The following is a 27,970-nucleotide window of genomic DNA, read 5'->3' as shown; positions in this document are numbered from 1 at the left end:
AGCAAGCAGCTTCTCATCTGTGTGAAGGCGACTATAACCTGGGACTGCGCCCTGCCCTAAAAACATACTCCGGCCCAGAAGATCTCAGCACCATGAGGCCTGCTCAGGGCTACAGGAGCTGCAGCGACCCCTCCTCTGTCCGCATGGTTCAGTCCGAGGCAGGCTGACAGAGCGGGACTGAGGCCTAGGGCCGAGGTTTAGGACCGAGGCGAGCACTAGAGCACTAGGCACTGGCTAGGAGCACGCTGTTGGCGAGGAAACAGAGCAGCACAGTCAGGAAGCTGAGGTAGCAGGCAGGACCGCCGTTGCAGACTTTCTCACCATCGCAGCGCTCCTGCTCACACAGGACGCCCTTGAAGTCAGGTGGACAAACGCACTTCTGGTTCTGGACACACGTCCCACCATTCAGACAGAGCAGAAGCTCGTCGTCGCAGACGTTCTCTGAAAAAGATCAGTGCAGGAGGAAAGAGGCATTAATGACAGAGAAGCTGTTTCATGATTTTATGGAGATACTAGAGATCCTGATCCTTTCTGCTCTCCGGTTCTGCCTGATCCGTTAAGATGCTCTACCTCTGGTTGGAGCTCTCATCAACGCTAATTCCAGATGGACATTCTCACTGTGGTTGCTGGGACTACGGTCGCTTCTAAGGCCCTGGGACTTCAATTACGACTTGCAGTCTTGCACTCGGGTCTCCTTTGAACAGTGGACTAGTTCAAGAAACAGACTTCATATTAAACCATGAATGAACTTTCCTTTACTTTCACACTATCCTTTGTTACCCAGATGAGGACGGGTTCCCTTCTGAGTCTGGTTCCTCTCAAGATTTCTTCCTCTTAACATCTTAGGGAGTTTTTCCTCGCCACCGTCGCCACCGGCTCGCTCAATTGGGATAAATTCACACATTTAAAATCTGTATCCCGTGTTGATATATTTCCGTAAAGCTGCTTTGAGACAATGCCCATTGTAAAAAGCGCTACACAAATAAAAATTGAATTGAATTGAACTGTTGGATTCTTATCCTGTCGCCAGATAAGCTTTTAGAAAAATGTGCTTTTAAGACAAGACAAGTTATTTGACCTAACTAAACTCATCTTCAGCTTCCTTCCTTCCTAAACGCACACTAAACTGTAGCTTATTTTAAATCATTATGCGAATCACTCTGACTTACGGACACAGCCTTGTTTCCAGTTGTATCCAGGCAGACAGTCTTCGCACTTCTGGCCCGTGGTGCCTTCTCGACACTGGCAGAAACCAGTCTCGTTGCAGCGAGCATGTAAAGAGCCCAGCTGATTGCAATTACACTCTGTGCAAGAGAAAGCAAAGGTTACCTCATTTCAATTTAGATGAGTTTATCCTGGATAGAGCTGCACAATTCATCACATTTGATACCCTTTATACGTCCAATGACTTTTTCAATGACTTATTCCAATTAAAGCATATAATTCAACTGGTACAAATGATTCTATATAACTACAGTGAATGGGAAAACCTTCGTAGTTATGAGAGTGTGGAATGCCCCCCCCCCCCCCCAAAAAAAAATGCATCCTGGGAGTTTAATGGGTTAATCATAATCACACATTTTGTCTTTCTCTGTTAATTAACCACTTACATTAATCGAACCATTTGAAATTCTATTTTTACATTACATTAAATTCCTCACTCGCGTAACTACATTTTTCTTTCTTCTGTTAGTTCGGGAACACTTGCACTAATACCTAAATGAATACTTAGTTAAATGTGAACGAATGATGAGTTAAGGCATGTACTAATCACAAACTAATGAAGCGCTACTGTAACCTTAACTACGACATGAATTCATGCGTGAATAACCTTAAGTGAACACCTTAAATACATGTTAGTACATGTTTGTTAGTTCATGTATTAATTAACACATAGCGGTAAACTAAATCAAACCTGCTCTATAAGAAAGAATATGAATTAAACGTGCAAACTTTCAAACTGTTTATATAATTTTACACAAACCTCATTGGATGGCGCCGAGATGACATTATTGGTGTTTATTATTAGTGCGTCTTTCTATGTTCAATAAGGAGGACGAATGAAAGTAATTCATCGCCATTCGATGATGTTTGTGTACGCACCTGCGTAACGCAAATCATATAAACAACTTGAAATTATGCACGTTTAATTCATATTCTTTCTTTCGGAGCATGTTTGATTCTGTTTATCCCTTACGCGTTGATTAATACATTAACTAACAAACGTGTACTAACATGTACTTAAGGTTATTCATGCATGAATTCATTGCGTACTTAAGGTTGGCTCTTCATTAGTTTGGGATTAGTGCATGCCTTATCTCATCATTAGTTCATATTTAAGTATGTATTAATTCAGGTATTAGTGCCTGATTATTCCTGTACTGTTACTGTAAAGTGTTACCAATAGTTCTGCTAAGTAGTTACTGAATAACTGAATAATTCAAATAAATAAAAACAATGTTAGAATGAATATTGAGATTTGTCAGCTGTGACTATTACGCAAATCTGTTTAAAGATTGCCCTTAAAGCTTACATGTTAGTTTTAGTGGTGCCTTATTGTTACTTAGCCTACATGCATGCCCTGGAACACCTGACTTTATTCCCCCTTGATCAGCAGATGAATTTAAGCAGGTGCACGAGAAGCCCTACTTAGTTTTAACTAATGCGCAGGATGAGAAAGCTGGATTTAGAACAACGCCCTAAAGCAATATGCTGATGGATGTACAAAGTCTCCAGATTCACACAGCATTATCTCATAGCCTGCTATTTTGTCCAACTATTTCATCTATCAAGGTGACACCTTTTTGTTTTAGTCTTGGGTTTTCTGCAGTCTTGAGTTTTTATAAAGGTTTAGGTTTGTTTAGCCTCTGTGCTGTTATTCCTAGGCAAGCCTTGTTAGACTGGCAGTGACAGAGTGCCAGTGAACAAACTGTGTTGTGTACAGGAGTTGTAATGTGTACACAGGCCTGTCCATTTTATTGGATTGTTAGTATGTGGGTTTATTCTCTCCAGCAGAGGTCAGTCTGTCATTGTGCCATTCAGTATCTCTGACAGTTTAACAATAAGCTACAGCAGCACTTCTGCATCCAGGACCAACATCACCAGCAACATGGCCAGCATTAACACGGCCAGTCTTTTGTACAATTTATACCACAGCACTATTAAATGTACAATTTATACCACAGCGCTATTGAATTCTTGAATCTGATTGGTCAGAAGGTGTTGAGTCATTTTCTTTAACAGCATCTCTGACAGTAGTGCTGGCTGCAATTCAAATCACAGGGTTTATATATATACATTATATATATATATATATATATATATATATATATATATATATATATAAACGATAAATGATAATAGTGTAACATGTCATGCTTGTAATCATTGGCACATTGCTGTGGTGTGAAAAGAATAAAACACTCCAAGATGTGCAGTTTCTGAAAAATAATCAGGCTGGTAAACAGTAACTTCGCTCCAACACTGATGACAGGTCACGGCAAACTAGTGACTCCAATTCCCAGACTACAAACATGCCGACGCCCACTGCACTACGACTCCCAAACTACAACTACAAACTACATACAGACACGTTCACCTTCCACAGAAGACTAATAACACACACCACACTTTAAATGAGACTTTAAATGCATTCACTAGACCTTTGCAAAGTAAACGCTCAGTTGATCAAGTCTCTGTCGTTACCAAGCCGCTCTATTGTGTTGTGATTCTGTTTTGCCCTTCACTCTGATTATCTGCCTTACCTGCACTAGTCTGTTTGTCTGATCGCTTAACCTTTGCATGTCTTCGTTGTTGATTTTGCCATGCCCGCTGGATTATATTCTCTTCAATAAAAGCTCTTAACTGCACTTGCATCTGTCTCAAACTCCTTTACATGACACCTGACACTAGTGTGTCATTGATTATTTTCCAATAACAGCATGCAGTGTGGTGTTTTATTTCTTACTTAATCGTAAGTTAGAATTCATTTTAAACTGGCTTCACTGAAATGATGTGGACGGCCAAAAGGATGACTAGGGAAGATGGAAAAGGGCTGAACGGTAGTAATTTGGAAGTCATTGATGCAGAACCATTTTCTCCCCTGATTACGCTGGTTTAATTGAAAGAAGGAAAGGAGGTACTCCCCAGACATTTCTCTAACAGCTGGTTAATTGAATATTTTAGCTTACAATTGGATAACAGACTTTAGAGATTAACCTCTTGAACTCCCAAAAAATCATCAGTGAGTCCAGATTTAAATTCACTGTAGGTAAAAAAAAAAAAAAAAGGTTCCAGATTTTGTTAACTAAAAATAAACTGGTTAACATGGTCTAGCATTGTGGGTAAGCAAAATGAGGCAGATCTGACTGACCTATACAAACATTCTCATCATCCAGCTCGGCCGAAGCGTTCCTGAAGTATCCAAGGCGACAGTGCTGGCAGTTCTGCCCTCTAGTGTTGTGTTTGCAGCTTACACAAGTTACAATGTTGATAAAGTCAATATAGCTGCAGCGGTTTGAGTGACCATAGCACTCACAGTCTGGTAGAGGAGAGAGAAGAGAGGTGTTAGTATAAGGAAAGGAGAGTGAGATGCAGGAAAAGACAGTGGGGCAGTGTAGTAGGTGATCAGAATTATCCCTGGGGTCCTATGATCAAACACATTTATCATAGTGAGGAAGGAAAAAAGTAAACTTATTTGCATATTCAATAGTGTGGCACTATTATATTGTCATAGGTAGACAACACTGTTTATAATTATTTCCAAATGGCACATCAAGGCATGCGAATGCATTTTTTAATAAACTTCAAAAAGCCAATTTGCACCACTTTTGAGTGGAAAGTTGAGTTATTTAGTAAGCCAAAATTTCCACTTCTTTAATGTTTTGGTGCTCAGGGACTATAAATAATTGATATGATGTTTTAAAGATGCTGGCGACATGGGGCCCTGCTGTAGCGCAGTCCACCCAGCTGTGGGACGATGTCAACAGCATGTAATGAAATATAAATGCTCAATTACTCCATAGATCAGCAAAGGGACTGAACAATGTTTCACAAACTGTCCCTAAAATTTATCAAGACAGGCAGCCTAAAACACTTTCAAACGGAAAACACTTCTCATACAGCTGCAGGGAAATCCTTGCGTTATCTTACACAAGACACCAATACATCTAAATCGGCTCACCTTATGAGACAAACCAGAGCATGCAGTACAGAAATGAAAAGAACAAAAATATACAGTGAAGATGAAGAATGTAATAAAGAAAGGCACTATTTTCCCACAGTTTCCAATATCACTGAGACCCATTAACTTGAAGGACATTATCAGCAAATGTCTCCAAGATGTTGTCAAATAATGCAAGGATTCAATTCTCTTTATCTTGAGGCATTGTCTTACCTTCAGTTTTGACATATGCTATCCTCGTCAACTGAGTTCTTGGCCCACCAGGTATCAAAAGCCTTTGAATGACTTTGGAATGAAATCAAGTACAATTGAATTGACTCCCTTCAGGGAACTGACTAAAACTATAAAAAGAAATATTATTGGCACAAATGCACTAAGAGGGTGCAATCAGAAACAGTACTGGTGCTCCAAACACAAGCTACACAGAAAATCATGGTGTAGGATTACTATACACAGATCTAACACACCCTGTACTCTACCATTGCTACATCTACTTCTGAGAATCACAGATATTCCACATATTGCAGTTTATTTTCTTATTCAGAATACAGGGTTTGTACAGACACTTTATCTTTACTGATGCTTAATTTGCAATAAATAACTGGAAAAAGCTTTATTTTTTTTCTAAATATACGTAAATAACTGATAGAAAACACAAGCAGTCCATGGTTTCATAATTTCGCAACTAGTTAAGTTTTTCTTGACTTTATTGCATATTAAGTCTGCAGGGCCAAGCCAGTTCTGTGATGGATTGCAAATTAGCCCTTAATTATTTGCACTCGAGCTTGAATCATATCAGCAGGTATAGTATCAGCTTCTACAAGTATCGAATAGACAGCTACTCGCTAACGTCACACTGTTACACCGAGCTGCCAAAATAAGCTGCAGTTAGTTAATTACAGCAAAAACAAGATCTCCAAGAACGACATAGGTTATCGAAAGCTATCATTTAGCCAAGCAGCTAACAAAGCCATTATAACATTACTACAATCACATAAACTGACTGTTAGTATAACACTAGCTAACTAGCTAGCATTGTTTCAAGGTATGCAATTAGAACTCCTTAAAGTAAGACATCTGGCTACTGCTTAGTTTAAACCGTTCAATTATTGGCAAACATACAGTGATATGATCTATATTAAGCTTGAATATTGATCTGTGTTACAGTGGAAAAAAGTCAAATCATCCATGGAAGAAAATGCTTGAATTTTCCTTTAGAACTGCTGTATGAAACATCTGGAAAAATGAAACTCTAAAATGAATGGAATACCTGTGTAACACGGGTAACTTGGGTAACTTGAGAATATGACATTTCTACTTACAAATCTATAGCCATAGCCATGTCACTGCCACAGATGCTATGCTGTCTATTTCCAGATACCTTTTTTCCCATGCTCTTGTTTTTCATAATCTTTTTCCTGATGTTTTTCCGTCTCTTTCTTTTCCTCTTTGGAATGCTTGCTCTTTCCCACTTTGTGAGTCTCAGTGTCCTCCTTACCATTTCCAGATACTATTTGCACCAGAAAGATCATCACAGCGACAGACAACACATCAGATGTCATGTATTTCACTCAGTACTGAACGGGTATGCATAACAACTAGGCTGACAAAAAATACAGCATGCCTGGAGATACTGTGCCAGATGTTCTGCCAAAATGCTTTACATTTATCTTGAGCTTTCGCCACAAACATTCTGAGAGTATCTGGGGTGAGTGTAATTGCAAGAAGGGAATGTACCTGGCTTCTTTTTCTCTTTTCCGTGGTTTCTTGATTTAGCAGGTTCTGACTTCTCTTTTTCATCAGAAGGTGGCATATCACTTTTCCCTTGTTTAGCCTTAGGAATAGGAAGAAGAGCATCAGGAAGAAGTGCATCAGGAAGGGAAACAGCTTTAGGAGGAGCTTTAGAAGGAGCTTTAGGACCTACAGAATCAACTGGAGGAGATTCAGGTGCAAAGGCCTGCAAATAAGGTGCGTCTGGAGGAAGAGCTTCACGGGGAGGAGGAGAATCACCAGAATTCAATTTAGATGCAGGAATTTGAGGAGACTCTTCAGGTGCAGCAACCTTAGGAGGAGGAGATTGAGGTGCAGCAACTTCAGGAGGAGGAGATTCAGGTGTAGGAGCTTCAGGAAGAGGAGCTTCAGGCACAGCAACTTCAGGTAGAGTCACATCAGGAGGAGGATCTTCAGATTCAGCAACTTCAGGAGCTTTAGGTTCAGGTGCAAGAGCTTGCAACGTGAGACCATCAGTTGAAGGGCGTTTTGAGGAAGGCGCATCAAGGGGAACAGTTTCAGCAGAGTCCGGTGCAGGAATCACAGGCAAATTTATTGGAGGTACTGTCAGAAGAGCAGGTGAAGGCATATTTTTAGCAGGGTCCATTGGTCCTTTGGTTGTTGAGGCAGCACCAGGTTCCTGAAAGTCCCTGACATCATCAAGAGCCAACGTTATTGAATCTGTCAATAAAGGGACAATTTCAGTTTCTGGAATAATTGTGCCATTCATCTCATTCGATGTTTGTGCAACTTCATCAGTTGCTTGAGAGGCAGAAATAGTTGTCCGAGCAGCAGCATCCATTGCTGAGGCAATCATATCATCTGCTGGACTGAGCACATCATTTGCTCGAGCAACAGCTTCTGTCATCAAGGACACTGCCCAAGTTGAAGGAGAAACTTTATTTATAAGTGCCTTTACTGTATCAGTTGCTGGAGCAGTTCCATCTGTTAGCACCAGAGCTGCACCAGGATCAGCTTCCACATTCGGTGTTTGGACATCAGTGACTGTAGCTGGAAAAAAGGACAGTTGGACGACAGCAGTTGGTGTTGACGCAGCTGCATCTGTTGGTGTGACTGTGGTTGTTATCTGAGAAACTCCACGAGATACTCCACGAGCAAGTGTACTGAGCAACCGAGAGCTGGGGTCACTTGCTTGATTTCGCGAGGCAGTCGTTTCTCGGCTCAACGCTGCAGTCGTTGCTGTGACATCATCTGTCGCATTGACAGCTGTGTCAGATACTGCAGTGACCACATCCGATGCTGAGGTAGCTGTAACATTGTACAAACCACAGATAGTCAAAGAGCTAATATTTCTGCCCACCTGCTGTCACTATAGACGCCCATGATCCGACAACGCTGCCTTTAGGGTGTATATATTTGAAGTAATGGATGGAATTGCACTGGTTCAACCTTTGCCATTTCTGCTTCAGCAGAAATGGGATACACGTGCCCTGATAGCATCGCTACACCAACCCCCCTACCTCTTCCCTCCATGCACACGCAACCCCATCCTATTCAAGGACAGGTCTTACCACTCCTTCCTGTTATGGTTTCATGTATCTATCTCCCTCCACGGGTTCAATAAATTGGCCCTTTTTTTTGGTGTCCCTCACCATGACCTGGCCTCTTTTCTCTTATGAAATATTTAGCAGCGGTTCATTCAATCGCTATTCAAAAATAGATCTGAAACGATTTAGCTCTGGCCTTTCAGCTGAGCCCCACCTGCCACACATTCGGCTCTTAGAAGTCATTGTGTTTCACAATAACAGAGTATTTAATGATTTATCGCCCACGATGGCTGATTGTGTTCTGAAGCAGTACGACGGATGTGAAACACACAGGTGGATGCTGATAAACACCTGGGTGTAGGAGAAAAAAAGGGCTGAACCGGTGGCAAAGCATAATGGTGAACTGGTTTTTGGACAGGACAAATAAATATTACGGCACTTTGTTGCAGTCAACATTCTTTTCTTTACTCCACCTGCTTGGTCACAGGGGTGCTGTCTAAGCAAGAGAGGAACTTGCTTTAAGGTAATTAACAGACTGTTTTTATAGTGGTTAACTTGTTTATCATTGCCTTCAATGCATATCAACAGTGACATGATTCATATGCTGACGACTTCCCTCCGGTAATTAAACGCATGAAAAAACAACACCAGATGGTTTAGAAATGCTTCAAAATATTCAATTCTACTTGTACTTGCCCTTAGGTAATGCACAAACAGGATCTGAGAGTTGATTGAGACCGCAGTGTGAATAAAGCCCTATTTGGATAGGATTCATTTTACAAAGAGAGATGGGATAATGTAATTATCACTGTAGTATCTCTCTCTATGTAGTAGGATTTTAGTCCCATCCAGATCTCTCATGTCAGTGACAATTTTTTACAGACTGTCTGTTCATGTGTCTGGAAAGATTATACCGTATTTTACCTTCTATAAAATAGCCAGTAGAAATAACCCCGGGTAATAATGTATACTGTATATCCCATCCAAATTGACACGCTGGTAAAGATTTCATTACATCCTGTGGAATATAATATCGTGTACACTTTTTCTTCGGTATAAAGACACTCCAGGATGTGCCCTTTTCTATTATCTCCTGCCACATCTAAAATGAACCAAGTATCAGCTGCATGTAAACTGCAGAACGATAAAATATAAACATTTACAAGAACTTGTCAGAGAAGCGACACTTCTGGAGGTTTTATGTAAGTTATTGGGTTAAAGATATTGGGTTAAGGTTATAAGCATAGCCTACGTACACGTTAAGGTCATGTGACCATATAGTAGTCCAATCGTTAAGGCATTGGACTACTGGTCGGTAGGTCAAATTCCAGCACCACCAATCTGCCACTGCTGGGCCCTTGAACAAGGCCCTTAACCCTCAACTGCTCAGTTGTATAAATAAAATAAATATAAGTCGCTCTGCATAAGGGCATCTGCCAAATGCTGGAAATGTACTAAAAATCCAGAGCAACTTGCACAGTTGCTTGCACCTTACAATAAGTGTTTATAATAAAGATTAAATCAACCAGTTTGTACGTAGTGCACATGGAATTTTTTGTGTGATGAACATCGTGAAGCTGTGATTTATACAGACCTTGCTTATCCAATCGTAATCGTTACAGACATGTCTGAGGGGTTTCCACAGGCTGTGAGACGACCTGGCCTCATGAGTTAAAGGACACCATTACGAGAAGAAACAACGTGAAAGAAGCTCAGCACAATGGTGCTGTTAGCTTGGCATCTTGGCCCATATACGTTAATGACCTGTTTAGCACAGCGGTAATCAGGTTTAATCCCAACGCCTCACGCCACCTCAGGAGAGAATATGCCACACTATTACCACCATCAATCATCTGTGGAATTAGAGTTAAGCAGTTTCTGCTTCCTTCTAAAGCCTGGAGAAGGAAAGAAAACATAATACAATATTCTGGTCCTTTGTTGTCCCAAATGGTCTGGGCTGTGAAGATTTGACTCATATTATCCATGAGTTCAGGTAAGTATTATGTAGAGATTTTTACAGTGCCTTGACTTTACTCTATCATTAATACCAAATATTTTTTTCTCCCATACACTATCATAAAGTACAATATTTCCAGTCACGTTCTATGAGCAGACTGCATGTAGATGTGAAGGTGAAGCTTCTGAAGGAACAGTTTTAATGTATGCACACTCACATGCTCTGGAGGACAAGGTGTCAGAGCGAAGGTACGACTATAAACATCACCTTTGTTGAATATTACGCTCTTCAATTATTAACTCAAGCTCATGGAGAATCTCTAAAGCCAAATAACCGGTCACAGGCTCACTTGCTATAAGTTCAACAAGGTAACGAAAAAAAGAAGTGGTCTTAAGGTATGCACTAAAGTTGTGATGACCTAGATGTTGTTGGAGTGCTCTCACATTTACACTACATACCGCATGATATCTTTGTTCTTGTAGCGAGAAATTGTGGAGATTTTGGACAGCACCTCTTAAGTGTCTGAGGGCATTGGTGTCAGTGTGGGTGCATTTGGAGAGGAAACTGGGTTAGTAGGCTGGGTAATTGCTTTTATTTCCAACACTTCACTGCCTAACACTATGCCTTGATGGAAATTACTAGAAAACTACAGTAGTTTACATACAGCTAACATGGCATTTCAGTCAGAAGCAGTTAAACAGCGATGACTCTCCTTGGACCTTTAAAGTAGTGTCAATAATTTAGTTGTTGAACCTTTATTCTTTGTAATTAGCTCTTTGATTCAGAAATGAACTTCCAAATCATTTAGCTAACTTAGCTAGCTAGCTTCTTTGCTTAATAACAGTTTTGGGTCATTCTCCCATAAAGTATTTATAATAACTGATCATTTACAGAGCTAGATATCTTTCATTGCAATCAGAAACAGGTTAGCAGTGCTGTCTTGACCCTCCGTGCACCTGGCAGTAAGTTACTGAATTGTTGAATCTAATTAGCTCTATATGAGTACAATGTAAAATATCTGAATCAGCTGTTTACTTCAAAAAAATTAACCTCAAAATAATTTAGATAGATAGCTTTCTTTGACTCTTCAGTACTGGCAGTTCCCAAGGTCTTATCTTCCCCAGATTTATATGGCACATAAAGCTTGAGTTAGACTTCAGCATAAGTGAGAGCTGGGACACGTTCATACTTAACGTTTTTGTTCCTTTTATAACCATTTACTGTTTACTTTTCTAGGCTACAGCATGGCATTTCTTCAGGTTAGTGTATACATTTCACTATTGTTCATGCATGGAGTTGAACTGTATGAATGTATGAATGTAGACTAACAGCTATTTTTAGTGCAACCTAGTTAACATTCCAAGTTCATATCTTGGAACTAACAAAAGTATGGATGAAGTATGGATTTTAATCTAATGTATGATGTTATTCCTTTAAATGTGTTTCTAGTTAAAAGGTAATAAAGTTTATAGGGCCCTGGGAAAATGAGTCCTGACTACATAAAACCTTTTTGAAAAGTTTACTTAATGCGTGTTAACAAAATACTAAACTGGGGAACAGACTACAATGTAGGTTTGCCTACAAAATGCTCGTATTAAGTAATATTTTCTACAGTTAGCAAGCTCAACTGATAAATTGGTGAGTTTTTATTTTTTTACCTTGAATTGCTGTTAGGTATCTAGTTAGCTAAAAAAGGGTATTAGCTAGTTCTGCTAATTGGCTCCCACTTGAAAATCTTTTGAGCTAATAGTAGGTCTCAGGACCACTGTGTGTCCTCTCACTTGCCTGAATAGTAAATTTCAGCTTCTAGATCTGAAAAGTGCATCCCAAAACTCTAATTAATGCCTCTCTGATTTCTCAGTCTATGTCCTTCAGCCCACGATGTGAAAATAAATTGAAGCACATCTTAAAATGCACTCTGAAGTATAAAGAATCAAGCAGGCATCTAGATCAAGGATACACAGGTGCTTCCTAGGCAGATGCTTTTTATTGTAGTGAATGATGTATGCAATAAATAATATTTTATAAATAAAATGCAAAAATAATTTAAGTCACTTTAAAGTCATGCTTCAGTGCGCAAGGACGTCTCCTTTTGTAAATACATTCGCCCTTGATTTCTCCTGTCCTCATTTCCTTTCCTTGCATCCTTTCTTTGCTTCATCAGAAGGGGGAGCTTAGATGCGAGGAAGGGAAGTGAGGAAAGGAAATGAGTAGGTGCAAATTTAAGAAATGTGCGAATGACCAAGTTTCAGGTCCAAAGTGTCAATAGCTATGTTTCCATCCAAGTTGCGAATTTAACTTATGTGCTAAATTGGATTATCGCATAAAACATTTGGGAATAAACCAACGTTTCCATCCCATGTCACTTCTAGGGAAAGTCTCGCTCGCCGCCATTTTTACTCTTCTGAGCCAACTATCCAATCACGTGATTTGTTGAGGCAAAGTCACATGACTTTTTTTGATGTACATCAAGGAATTTATTTGCCAAATGTGTTTCCATCATAGTTTATGAGTATTTATGTGCATTTTGTAGATTTTATTCGCATCTAGTGTTTTCATCCATCGGTTTTTTTATGCAATATCCCAAAATTCGCATAAACATACGTGAATGGATACATAGCTAGGAGTTCTTTTGACAAAATGGTCATTATTATTTATTGGAATGTTATTTTCTGTTAAAAATTTAACATTAACGTAAAATGGTGGTACAAGTCGCTTAAAATCAAAGCGCACAAGTATATATTACTTTTAAGTATAATATTTATTTATTTATTTATTTAAGAATAAACCATTTAAAGAATTTTTATGTATGCAAAATCCAAAAAAACTACTGTTTATTTACAGTACCATACTGTTAGTTAAATTAAATTAATGTTAGTTCATGGTACAGTTTCTTACTGCTAGTGATTTGCAGTAAATATTTATACGATGCACATTTTCAGTAAGTTGTATATCCTTAGGTTATCAATCACGTATGCAGGGAAGCTTCGGTTTATTTTAGTTTAGTGATACTGTCCATATTGATTTTGCTATTGTTTTTTTTTTTCCGCTTAAAAAAATAATACACAGTATTTCCATAATCAAGAATTACCAAACAGTTATCATAGTTCTTTTGTGGTTTAGCTAGACCACATAAAGACAGTGTGCACTGGCACATTTCAGTTTATGCAAGAAAAACACATAAAGAAAGAAAGAAAGAAACACAACAAACTTCAGAATTCAATTATGAGTGTCTTGCAGGACAGGAGCAATAAGCATCTGTCATCACAGAAACGAAGCTAATGCAAAATACTAACTCAAAACTGCCTAAAGCACTACTTCTATAAGCAGATCTAGTATATTAAAAACACCATCGGAAAGTTGCTATTATTGAAAATGTCAGCCTAAAGAAAGCTCCTTTAATTGAAAGCACCAGCCTGAAGCTATTTTTATTCACTAGGCCACATTAAATCAACACTAATCCATCTAGCGGAGCAACTCAGGATGCTAATGCGGTCTCTGCAGCTCCCACCTGGATTGTTGGACAGCAGGTCCGGGACTGAAGAGCTGACTGCAGGGACGGGAGCAGCAGTCAGCATGTCTCTGGAGGGTTTGATGTCTAGTCAGCAGAGAAGGTTGTGAGATTTTAAACACGCAGATCAAATAGCAAGACCATTTTCCCATCAGGGGCATTTTAGCCTGACCTCAGCTATTCACGATAGACAAAGGGCACTAAGGACAAAAACAATATTATGAGTCTACATGGGGGAGGATGAGATCGTGGCATACACAAACCCAAGCTGGTCTAGGACTCTAACGATCCTGGTGTCTCCCTAGCGTTTAAGGGAGTACCGTTGCTAAGCAGTACATTGGGATTCGAAAAGCACAACCCGCAGCATGCCCATCACCTCCTGCCACTTCCTGTGCCCAGGCATACTGATGTTTTATTAAAGCCGCGCCCCACCCCAGGGCTTCATAATTAAACCATGGCTCAAGCCACAGACTGCCAATTGTGCATTACAAACCCGCCCACTCATCTAACTCCCACAAAATTACCGCATGTGTTCTGTTAGCTAATAGCAAAGACCCCTCATTATGCCGTTGCTTTGTTTACCTAATGCTGTGCTGTGTAAGAAAAGATTTGCTCATGTAGCGATCTACTAGATTAATTACAGGGAAGCTTTTTTATACAATGAAGCAACGTTCTATTGTGCATCTGTTCAAATGGTAACCAGTTGTGTAAAGTATTTAAAATGAAATTATCTAAATGTTTATCAGCAAACACATTGTACAACATGTCCAAAGCCTTTATTCACAGCATTTACTAGTATTTCATGGAATAAAAGTGCAAATGGAAAGAAAGAAAGAAAGAAAGAAAGAAAGAAATGCATATGATAGCTTGTGCCTTTCAGCCAGCTGCTATAGAACTGAAGTGAAAGCTTCCAGTGCGTGCATTTGCCTTTTAAACACTACTAATCAAATTAACCTTCAAATCACAGCAGTCATTATGCTATTAGTGTGTGGCTGTGTTTTTGTCTACACATGCCCGCATAAATTGAGTTTTTGGGTTTGCATTAGGAGTATAATACAATGCCACAATATCTGGACATTGTATATATACAATATCTGGACAGGTATCTGTATCTGTTTAGGGCTCCTGTTTCTGTATTAAAATTTAAAGCTGAAGGGTTTTTTCCCCCTTTATTTGGAAATAGAGATATTAACATAGTGTTTTATTATTATTATTATTATTATTATTATTATTGTTATTATTATTATGCTTGAAAAGTGATTATATTGGTTTGTGCCTACCTGTAATATTTTCTAATGAATTTAGTTGGTTCTATTTCCCAACATATAAACAGACCAGTAGTAGTCGTAGTAATGTAAGCCAATGCGACCCTGGCCAGGCAGTTACTAAGGATGAATGAATGAATGAATGAATGAATGACAAATGTCACCTTTCTTTGTCCTGCAAGATGCATATCTGACCGCTTGCCCACAAAAACCTCCAGCTTGCGTGACTTTTGTGTTGCATCCTGTGGGAATCCCTGTCCTGGCGCACACCTCTAGTTTCAACCAGATGCCATATGAGCTTTCTAAAAATAATTAAAAGAAGTGTGCATGGTATTCACATCTGTGGTTGTATCTGTTTACAAGACATTATATGAGTGCTGGGATGTTGGCATGACATGTATGTTTGTGAAAGAGAAATAAAAACAAAAGAGAGGATACATTGCAGGTCCTGTCCTGGCCTTGGTGTTCTGTAGAGCGGAGATTTGCCTGCGGAGCATCAGGAGGGCAAGCATATGGCCAGCAGGAGTGTGTAACGTGAGTACTGGCACACTTCAGATCCCCCCTCGTCCCAACAACCACCACCATCTGCCACTATGCTAGAATGCTGACAAAAAAGATGGAAGGCTCTGCCATCCGCCACTCTTCCGCCCTCTCCGTGTTTCCCACCACTACAAACAAAACACTCTGAACAAGGCATTCACACACTCTGACTGTGTGAATGAGAGAATGTGTGTGTGTGTGCGTGTCTGCAGGTATGCCTTGTTTTTATGATGTCGAGTTGAAATTTGAATCTTTTCAGTGCACCATTCAGCTGCACGGTGCGCCATCAAGGCAGAAAACCAACAGCTTGAGCAATGTAAAAATAACGAGAGGTGTGAATATCAGTCATGACCGAAACGATTCACTGATTCACAGAGCATAAAAGAAGGTTCAGCATAAACAAAGTGTTGACGCCCAAGACTCACCTTTGGTTCAATCTCACATGCATACTGTAGATTTGTATCTAAAAACTGCTGCTCCACCCACCTTGATCCCTGGTTTACATAAAAGTACCCACTTTGGAGCAAGAACCAAAAAACGGTGCTGGAATTATAACTGAAAAGCTTGTGTTGATGAACACACGCCTTTAGATGGTGACTTACGTCATGCATACTATTAGTTCTGTCAAAATACAGACATTGCTTCCCTTAAAAAAATCTTGCTTCGCTTGAATAAAGCTACCCACATTATGTTGAATACCTGATGAACTACATGAAGCGCTACTGGTTATTTTCATGCATCAACCATTTCTAAACTGCAATATAATTTACTGTATGTTGAAGCCGTTCCTCAATTTCTAACTCGAATTTGATGTTGAGCCCATATCTCTAAATGTTGTTTTGGAAGAAATGCAAGCAATATTTTTGCACAGGGGATCTCGCTGCTCTAATTCCCAAAGACAAGATCTCAGTGAAGTTATTCCCTAAACAGGAGAAGACACCAGGGCACCACCAGTGCCCTTGCTGGGTAGATGTATGAGATATTTTGGGTCTGATGGGAGCCCCACAAGATTAATAAACATTCATCATCCCAACTTCAAATCTTTTTCATCCTCTCTCTCTCTCTCTCTCTCTCTCTCTCTCTCTCTGTGTCTTTCCTTTAGGCGTAAGGATTGAGTATGTTTGGGTCACAGCTCACCTTGGAGAGCTTCAATCCACAATCCAGAGCTATGAATGATGGATGAGATTATACTGTATAGTGCGTTGTTTAAACTTCCATTAAAAACAAAAAAATGATTGATGCCTCACTGGAAACCTTTGATTCAAAAACGTATGTTCTTTAATACTTTTGTCTGTGGACTGGCATTTGGCAGTCCATCATGAGCTCTGCTGTGATCGCTGGATTCGTAAAAGTGTTTCAGTGGAGCTGAGAGTCAGACTTGTCTGTCAAACATGACTGAATAAATCAGAGAAAGACCATCGCTGTTTGACGTGTCAGTGGACTGAAATGGAAGGTGTTGTGAACGCATTATGAAACATGGCTTTGAGAAAGCCCAATACACTGAGGTTTGAATAAAGGTTGGCGCAGTGGGTAGCGCTGATGCCTCACATTTCCAAGGTCCTTAGTTTGACCTTGAGCTTAGGTTACTGTGTGGAGTTTCTCGTGTTCTATCAACGTCTATGTGGGATTCCGAGAGGTTCTAAGGATTCTTTCTACCTCCATGGTGTGAATAAGTGTGAGCACGGTGTCCGACAATGGACTGTCATCCCACCCAGGGTGTATTCCCGTCTCATGCCTTCTGTTACTGGGATAATCTCTGGATGCGCTGTGAACCTGACCAGGATAAAGTGTTTAATGGAGATGAATGAATGAATCAATGGCCACAATCATTGATCAGGAATGATTCAGTGTGATTTCAATTCAGGGTGCAAAGACGGTGGTTATAAAATGATTTCAACGCATCTTGATGCTTTTCGATGTTATACATGATATACATCTACACTTGGCTCCAGAATGTGAAATGCTGAGTGGAAACCTGAGTTTCTTTTGTGATGAAGCTTGCAATTGACCTGGTAATTCGAGGGTTCTCTGGTGAGCAAGAAACATCAGAAAACTGTTCCTCCAACTCTGGATTTTAGATAGTCATTCTAATTCCAAAATACTTTCCAAACTCTTGGTAGGACAGAGCTCACACACACAACACACAACTAACACACAACAAACACACAGCACGTTCTTTTCCAGTTCTATTTGTCCTTTTAATTCATAAAATCCTAAATGTGCCCACACAGTCACTTTCAAAGCGGTGACACAAGTCATTGAAGTTTGTCCTTCAACAAAACTGCTAACTATCTAGCTTAGATAGTTTTGTAACATACATACATCTAACATATGTTTCACCACCCAACTGGTTTAAGTTTGCAGCCCAAAACAATCATTTATCCAAATGTATAGATTTTTAAAATGATTATTATTACTATTTTTATTATGACTTGCTTCACATTGTGAACCGTTTTGTATCTTTTCATTGCAAATATAAATCATTAAAAAAAAAAAAATCAGATTATGGAGATCTGTGAATCATTGTAGAATCGTTTAAAGAGTGAATCAACAATCTACAAATCATTTCTAGTATGAATACAGGTGGACTGAGTAAACCCTTTTTGTTTTGTATCTTTGAGGTGTATCCAGCATTCTGCAGGGGTGAAATAATGTATGAAATCTGACCAGCCCTGAAAGCAAATCAAAAACCTTCACCGACACACCTCTACAAGACCGAGTCGTGTTCCCTACAGCAAGCTCACTGAATCGCTCCCTCGCTCTAGAAGTTAACCTGATCTAAGATATCAATATAAAATTCTTTTGGGGAAACTCAGCTCTGATTGGTCTGATCTTGATACGTCACTGATCCGGTCACCTCTCTAGCTTAGAATCAGCAATCGGACTGGTTAATCATTTATAAGGACAAATGAGTTGAGTGACGTGCCATTGTTCAATAGTTCACACACGACAAAATGAAAAAGAACTGTTCTCACCTTGGGGTTTTAAAATATTTGGAGGCGTCATGAAACTTTAAGCATGCAGCAGCCTTCTTGCATGCATCCAGCCAAGATACCTCATGTGGGAAATCATTGTGGCATTGAAAAACGGGAAGCTAAAACAAGTGTGCCACACACTCACACACACTCACACACACTCAGAATGCAGCAAAAACACTACTTCCTGGTGCTGCATTTGCTGCAATTATATAATCCTATTTCTTAAAGCCTTAACTTAGATTGGAATAGAGCAAGCACAACAATAATTCACGAGAACACGGCATTGGTTCATGTGTGTATGTGTCAGATATACAGTATTCTGGTGATGACAGGCATCAGCGTACATGCGAATGTAAATCAAATCTTCTCATTCCCTTCGAAAAACAAGTCTGTGCACAAGTTGTATTCAGGGTCAAGTGTCTAGTGAGAGCTTAATATCAAAATTCCACACAGCAGTATTCAGACCACATAATTATCTCTGCAATAGATCCGCTTTTTGAGGGAAGTGGGCGGAGTTAGAGAAAAAAATGGAGGCATATCTCTGTTACGCATTATTCTGACCTTGGATTAAGCCAATTTTCTTGCAAGATAGAAGAACGTAAGTGATATTGTACTGTGTGTGCGTATATATATACATATATGATAGCAATTATATTGTTTTTGCTTCTATTAACTAGTTCTAATAACGACTTGCGTGCAATAATAGTCTGACTTACATTTAGCAGACAATGAATTTATTAATTTATTCCTATTGGTTATAGATGAATGGAGTTACAAAGTAACAGAGATAGTTATTTAGTTAGTAGTTGGGTTGACATGAATGGTGTACTGTACATTCATAAAACTTGGTTGTGAAACAAACGTCAAATAAAAGGTCAGGAGAATATTATTTTTAAAAGGGGTTCTGTCACACTGGCATTGGACAGTAGCATTAGTGCAAAATCGGACCAAACTGGAGTACAAATTATTGCACCAGAGGATTCTGGTGCATTCATTTCTGAGCCTGACGGGAGATAACTGGAAAAAACATGACCCCTGACCAAATTATCAACACGCCAGTGTTAGACCACGGATCTCGGATTGATTATTTATTTATATATAATATATATTTTGCTGACTTTCACTGTCTGATTCTTTTTTTTATCACCTTGTGTAAAGTACAGCATGTGTGTCTTGCTAACGCACTGCTGCAATAACTGTACTGTAAGTGGTTGAAGCTCAGTGGCTCGGGGGATTGTGGGAGGCCACAACAGTATACACAGCTGTAATAAAGTGCTTCCACTGCTGAGCTTCTCTCATCTGTCAGAAGTCAGGGGTCAGCACGAGAAACTGCTCACAGTCACATTTTGATGCACTTCTGTTGTGTATATACCAGTGCAGTAGCTGAGCCACTGAGATGGACAAATAAAATGTCCTTCATCTTTCTCTATCTCTGTCTCCTTCTTTCTCTCCCACTCTCACACTCACACCTACAACATACATGCCCACACAGTACAGGCTGCAGCTTGTACACCTCTACACCTCTGCTTTATAACACGATCCACAGAAAACTACACGTGACAGTCCGAGCAGCATGCACCTCTAACCTGTGACTGCGGTTTCAGAGGTGGCTCGCGGTGTTGAATAGGAGATGTGATGCTCAGGTCTGAGATATTTATAAGCTGAACAGAGAGCGAAGTGGCCTATCCTGAACTACTGTGGGTTTTAGATGCCTGTGTAATCGTGGTGACAGTTACAGCATGGCTGGCACATACCATTCTGACACTCTTGATTGTGTCGCCCCCTCTGTAATTTTTCCCCTCTGTGTGTGTGTGTGTGTGTGTGTGTGTGTGTGTGTGTGTGTGTATATATATATATATATATACACACATATATTTTAGATATATACATATGTCGAGATGTATAGTTATAGATATATATAGATATATAGAAGAACATATTGAAATCATTCTCATGGCTGAATCGGCAATTTTGCGATGGAGTTTAACAGGAAACATGGCGAGCACATCACACACGACACTGTTGCCAAACTTATTAACAAAGTGTACGTCCGACCGAGAAGTGGACGTCCACAAACATCCACTGACGAAGGCACATCCGACGTGGTGCTGGTATACAGTACATAGGGAACTATTTATAGAGACTTTTGGGAAACCCTGTAGATTCATGTTATTAAATGTGCCCAATTCTTTACGAAGGAGCTGCTGCATGTTGGCTAACTCATGTCAACGACAGAGAAAGGCTTTAGCTGAGTCCATAATGGTAACATAAAGGTGTAAAACAGTCAGGCATTTCATTTAAGGAACAGGAATTAAAAACGTACAAAATGATTACACTTTGGAAAAAGAAAACGCTGGGGAAATTCTAAGGGGGAAAAAACAAGAACATTTAGTTCACTGATTTAAACAATCAAATGTTCCTTTTTTAGGGTCACTCATTTATTTAATGATTTATTTATTAATAAATGTGCTTAATAAAAATGAGATTAAAATCCAAATTAAAATGAACAGATAAATGAAAAGGGAATAGAGTGCCAAATTACTACAGGCACCTTTAACTTGAGTCCATTTATTTCACTTGAGAAGCCTTTCTACCAGATATGTTACACATTCTCTCAGTAATCACAGACGTCAACTATATAAGACAAAGAAACTGTGGAAAAATGTACAATAGGTGAATTCTACTTAATGGTAGAGATGAAAATTAAGCAGGAAATAATCATGCAGAGACACTGGAAGAAAGAAAAGCAAACACAAGCACGATGGGTCAAAAGCCAGATCAGCATTTTACTTACTGCCGAGAGTCCCTGCCGCCTCACCTGCAAGACAAAAGCAACGGTTTTATGAGTATTAAGTAACGTTCCCTTATTGCGAACATAATTTAGATGTAACAACTGAGAATACCACGTTCACGATTTGCTGATGCTATTAGCAAAGATTTGTTCACCATTATTAAGAGTGAAAAGTGCTCCAGTGTAATCCAACGCCCTCTCAAAGCCCACAGGGTCTCCGACTGAACTTGAAAATTTGCTTGTACAGCAATATCTGCACTCACAGCAATCCGTTAAAACCTGACAACACGGGTCTGACCTGCTTTTCGCATCCTGATATAACAACCAGACACTTGTGTATGCTCTAAAATAAAACAGACTGGTTTCTTCTTCTTGATGTTGGTTTTTTTTTTTTTTTTTCATTTTGTGCTGTGGCCCTGATTTATTAAGATCCCAAATAAGGAGTACTAATTTGCACATGCAATCTTATTAATCATGTGTGCAGTTAGTGGACATATTGAGGGTGATTTTACGTGATGCGTAAATCATATCACATGCAAAATAGTTGGAGGAAGCAATATTTAAAATAGGATAGGATTCCGTCAATGGAACACCTGATTCTGATCAGAAGGTGTTGATTCATTGTCTATAACAGCAGCTCTGACGATAGTTCCAGCTGTAATTCAAATCACAACGTTTTTTGTTTCTATAGTAACAATTCGTTCACAGGGACCTGTATAGCGGATAACCACGTAATCTAATAAGAATTATAATAAATGGATTTTATTAAAGTGCTGTTGTTATTTAATAAAGAGAAACATATCAAATTTTACATACACTTGATTCTCAATACTGTGTGTCGTTAACTGGATGATCAACGACTTCAATGTTTTTATGTTTCGTGATAGTTGTTTGTCCTGAGCAGTTAAACTGCCCACTGTTATTCAGAAAAATCCTCCAGGTCCTGCACATTCTTTACTTTTCCAGCATATTCTGCATATTTGATCCCTTTTCAACAGCGGCTATATGATGCTGAGATCCATCTTTTCACACTGAGGACGACTGAGGGATTCGTACACGACTATTACAAAATGTGCAAACATTCACTGATGCTCAAGAAAGCGACACGATACATTAAGAGCCTGGGGGGGTGTAAACTTTTGAACAGGATGCTCAGTGTAAATTATTATTATTTGATAAGCTACAAAACATATTTACATGTTCCCCAGAAGACAAAATAATAACAATTTGGTGATACGTTGACGCTTTCTGTAAGGAGACTTTATTATTTATGGAAGGAGTCTCCAGTGTCAGCACTTTGTAACAGTCAGAGGTAATGCTGTAACTTATGGTTCTTTAACTCTTTTTACCAGAGGCCAAGAAATGGAATTTCATGTCTGTTTTGGGGTGGATATGTTCAGCAATGAATTTATTCATGATCTCACACTCCACAATAATGGTTAATAGCTCATATGAAAGTATTTTTGAAACTCAGGGCTTTGAGAATTTGAGAATAGGTTTTCTTTTTTTTCTTTTTTAACCTAGCCTACTAGGTTTATATTTTCATCATTTTATTGTGGCAGCTATATATGGTGCTTTGGTATCAAAAAAGCTTTAGTTCTGCTGTCCGTTTGAACTCTATACCAATGTCATTGTGGAGAAGTGCGAATTTCCCATCACCCTGTGCACCAGCAGCTAAACATAGAGGCATGATACTCTACACACAGAAACCCAACCGTGTCCTCACTAATTCTATAACAGACTTGTGGTAATAAAGTAATTCATTTGTTCATACTGATTGAAAGTGTCCGATAAATGGAACGCCAGCGTACTGTGAGAAAGAGCTAAAAAATAATAAATAAATAAATAAATAATTTGCAAATTGCTGTGCTATAAGAGGAATATGTGTTTTATTCCACTTATATCGCACCAATTTGACCATAAGTTATTATTTATTATTATTTAAAGAATGACACTTTTTCAGGACTAAAGAATAACACATAACAGGGTGTGCAGTTATAGGATTGTGTTGATGCTTATTATTTATTGTGAAGTTGATTATCTTCCTCTAACAGCACACCCTGCTGTGTTTTATTCTTTACTTGATAGTCATGTCATGTTTGGATCCCAATCTCATTGAGAATCATGCAGCTCTATTTGAGGCACGTAAAAAACAGTTATGAACTGGAAATAAAAGAGTGTATACATGACTGTGCATCTGTACATAAGGTAAATGTATGCTATTGATATACAGTATGATGCGCAAAAGTGTGACTTATATCTGATATAAAGCCAACACTATACAACCAAATGCTAATTTTCAGTAACACTTATTCATGAAGGCAAACACGCAAAAGGGACAAGGCGTGCTATTTTATTCATATGAACGACCAGCAATCGTTATTGCACTTGCACTTGTTCTTATACACGCTAACCTTTACTACATCAGAGCCTATAAGAAAATGAAACATATGGGCTGTAGTCATCTGATTATACTGATCAGAGAGAAAAAATTGAGCAGCTGACAATACAACAAGGGTGCCAGAGAGCATAAGAGATAGTTACAGAGCGAGGAAACGGGCACGAGAGAGCGAGACAAACAGCACTTGAAGAGAAACAGGAAGGCCGAGTAACAAGGGAGCGAGAACAAATGACAGATTTACTTTTATTTTTTCGAAAACACAGTCGCATCTTTATCTCTACATCTGACGCTATGATGTGCCAGCTATTTTCCTCAGAGTGAAAATGACAAGCCAGTGTTGAATCCATGCACTCACTGATTGCACTGTGAAGTGGGATTGAGTGTGTATGTGCGTGTGTGTGTGTGTACATCTTTCGTTTTCTTCCTGTTTGCCTAATTTTACAGAGACCTGACCGGCTCCTATATTAAAGCTCATACAGCTTGTGCTCTCATGCAGGTGTGCTACTTATATTCCATATTCCTCCACTGTCATCTCTTTCTCGTGTGTGTGTGTGTGTGTGTGTGTGTGTGTGTGTGTTTGTATGACATGTACACAGTGCTTACAGGTGTTGGGTGATCCATTGGGAGTAGGCAGGTACGAGCCGGGCTTCCACGACTTGGCCTTGAAGCCTCGTTCGCAGCGAGCGCAGTCTTGCCCCGTGGTGTTGTGCTCGCAGTCACACTGGAGGCTGCCGTCGCGGAACGTGCACTGTCCTGCATGAAGGTTACACTTACACCTGCATACACACACACACACACAAATACACACTTAGAGCAAAAGAAAGAGGCAAGCCAATTAACGCTCCGGCCACAGCACTCCTGCTGTACAGCCAAGGGCAAGGACTACCCTACTGAGGAAACCCTGCCCTGGATATTCATTCCTGCCCCCTGAGATATCTCATTAGCTCGCCTGTGTGGAAGAAGCTACGTGCTAATTAGCTGAATCAGATATGGTAGTGAAAGTTCGGGCATTGAGCTCCAGGAGGTGTTGCGGTTATGCATGAAAATGAATAACCCACAGGGGTGAAACCACTCTGAATCCCTAGTTTGTCATGAGACGCCCCGAAGCTAAAGCAGTGCAGAGAGTCGGAGACAGTGGTTACTGGGTACTAATGTATTATTTGAAAGCATGCGATGCTTAAATGGTTTGCCTTCACACCAGGACCACATTTCAATCTGATAGAAATGTTTTCACATTTGCTGAGAACAGGCTTGTGTTTAGATTTGGCGGATGACCTCATCACCGTGTGCCAACTCTGTGAAATAACAAAGCTATTTGCTTGAAACTCACTTTTATAGACTGTCTAAAGGTTGGGTCAGTCCGTTACCGTCTTTAATCATAATCAGGGATGCAGGAAAGCGTTTCGCCTTGGAAGTGCTGGAATTTTAAACAACATAAACGATATGGCCAAAAGTATGTGGACACGTGAGCATTATAACCAGATGTGCGTTTTAAACACATCCCTTGAAAAAACCATGGGCATCGATACTGACTTGAACTCTGCTTTGCTGCTATGACAACGCCATTCCCCCCCACTCTTCTGGGAAGCCTGTTCACTAGATTTTGGAGCGTGGCTGTGGCCATTTTTCAGCCATAAGAGCATCAGTGAAGTCGGGCACTGATCGTGGACAAGAAGGGCTGTTCCAATTTATCCCAAAGGTATCCAGGCCACTCTTGTCCTTCCGCACCAACCTTGGCAAACCATGTTTTCATAGACCGTACTTGTGCACAGGGGCATTGTCAAGCTGATGCTGGAACAGGTTTCTGCCTCTTAGTTCCAGTGAAGGAAAATAAATCGTAATGCTACAGCATACAAAGACATTTGTGTGCTTCCAACTTTGTTGCAACAGTTTGGGGAAGAACCACATATGGGTGTGATGGTCAGGTGTCCACATACTTTTGGCCATATAGTGAACATTATAGTAGTAGTAGTAGTAGTGTTTTAGCAGATGCTGTTGAAGGAATCCTGAAAGTCAGGGATGCTACAGCACACTTAACACCCCCACTTCCCGCATCTGTGGTCAATGGTATATGTAACAAACTCAACACACATATTGATGCATAAACAATTACTTACGAAATTAAAGCCCTAAAGTCCCCGGCATACTTCCTGTAAAGATGTCATTTGGCTGGCTTCCATGAACAAACACCAAGCTGCCACTGTTGGGCCCTTGAGCAAAGACCCTTAACCCTCTCTGCTCCAGGGGCACGATATCACGGCTGACCCTGCGCTCTGACCCCAGCTTCCTAATAAGCTGTGATATGGTGGAGAAAAGCATTTCACCGTGGTCTAAAGTGGTATATGTGACAAATATGATGTAATTGAGTATGCACATGGCAGCTGCTCCGTGACCAAGCCTGTGATTAGCTGTTACAAAAGAAGGCATGCCCGAGCGTCTTCATTCCAAGATGGATGAATTTGAGGAGTGTCAAAGCATCTTCGACAAGGGATTCCAAAGCCTCACAAATTTTTTGAAATGGCCTCACGTATCACCTGCCTCTTACTGTATTTTCCTTTTCTTTTTGTTAAAAAATGCATCTCTACATGCTGATGCCTTTAGGCTTTTCTTATAAGTGTGTTTTAGGTCAAAAGGTTTGATGCTCTTTTCAGAACAATGCACCGAAATGATTGTCTGTAGTAATCAAGCCATTCACTCCAGATGCATTAGATTCAGATAAGACTGAATGTATTCTCCAATGTTATTACCTGACACAACACCATGGCCCAATGTAAACCATGATTTATACGAAATGTCCGAAAGCAAGACAGATGTGAGCAAGCTGCACAGTGTGAAAGTAGGAGAAGAAAATCCTCCGCAGCCCAGATGACGGCACATCTGTTAGAAAAGACTTGATCGGGCTTTGTTCTTATGCGAAAGCTCACTGCAGCGAGAACCGAAGAAACCGAAAAGTAAATGACATGCAACTGCTATGCTTCAGGGGGAAATACACAGGAAAATACAGAGACAGTGCAAGAGAGAGTGATGATTTCACACCTAATTAAAATAAATGGGCGATACTGAGATGGCATCTGCTGTCAAGTAGGGTTTTTTTCTTCGTCTTATTGTACTTCCTCAGTGTTATAAGAAAAAAAATAAAACTGCCAAGTGTCACATAGCTAAGCATCTGGACTCCCAGCTTATGACCAATGCTCACGCATACGCCCTCTCATAGTTGAGATTAAACACTGTAGGTGCACAGAGTAAAGTGGGTTTGTATGGAAATGACGACTTTCAGAATTACGGTCTACATAATCAAATAAATGAGTGAATCCTGATGCTTTTCTTCCCACTGGAGGGAGCAACTCCACTGTCCATTTGCAAGAAGGATGGCATGAGCAACTAACCATTTGCATGAAATATTTATGAAGCTGACCTATATTTTTTTTCCACGACAACACCCAGTAACTAAACCTTACACAGATGGTATATTGCTGTATAATAAGATTATAGCTCACATTTGGCATCTATAAGGCGAAATGAAAAAGTTGATGCTGCTGGAAAGTACGTCATTCCTGAGTAATTGGATAACTTTTGCCTCCTTTTGATTGTTAAGTGAAATCCTCACTTGGTGTGCACTTGTGTGCTTGTGCATTCGGGTTTTAATCAAAGTTAAAATGACATTCACAAGAATGAATGTTCACCGACGTTGATAGGGCACGGCTCACAGACCAGAGAGCATGGTTAAATGTTAGCGCGAGGTTCACTCTGAACACAATCTGTACCCGTTAAGATAATCTTAACTACAATTTCAGCTTTCTGTATGTGCTTCATTGCTCCGAATATTCATGTTTGTATCTGTATTTCCATTTAAACCTGAAGTAGGTGTGGCCAAAAGTTTTTTGTTTTAAATAGGGAAGTGTGTGAAATATATTTTTTTTAACCTGCTTTTGCAGTTATTATTTTCGTTTGTGACATTTTTTAACAAATTGAGCTGGTTCATAGTTTCCCAAATTATGAACAAATTAGTAGCCGAATTTAAACCACCATTCTCCTGATGAGGTAGTTGCTAAGGATGAGCGAATGAA

General features: G+C 39.7%; 1 protein-coding gene across 1 annotated transcript in view; it reads right to left on the bottom strand.

Moving 5' to 3' along the window:
- Positions 1–223: 223 nt before the first annotated feature.
- Positions 224–27,970, bottom strand: part of ntng2a (netrin g2a) — a 67,344-nt gene continuing 39,597 nt past the window's right edge. The window contains exons 3-7 of the mRNA XM_053625915.1: positions 24,507–24,679; positions 21,506–21,529; positions 4,373–4,540; positions 1,170–1,304; positions 224–441 (exon numbers count right to left, since the gene is read on the bottom strand). Of these exons, the coding sequence (XP_053481890.1) occupies positions 224–441; positions 1,170–1,304; positions 4,373–4,540; positions 21,506–21,529; positions 24,507–24,679 (718 nt within the window). The remainder of the gene's footprint in view (positions 442–1,169; positions 1,305–4,372; positions 4,541–21,505; positions 21,530–24,506; positions 24,680–27,970) is intronic.

The sequence above is a fragment of the Ictalurus furcatus genome, chromosome 5 (genome assembly GCF_023375685.1).
Source record: "Ictalurus furcatus strain D&B chromosome 5, Billie_1.0, whole genome shotgun sequence".
Taxonomy (NCBI): domain Eukaryota; kingdom Metazoa; phylum Chordata; class Actinopteri; order Siluriformes; family Ictaluridae; genus Ictalurus; species Ictalurus furcatus.
The sequence above is the reverse complement of the archived record's forward strand: the minus strand, read 5'-3'. Positions and strand labels throughout refer to the sequence as shown.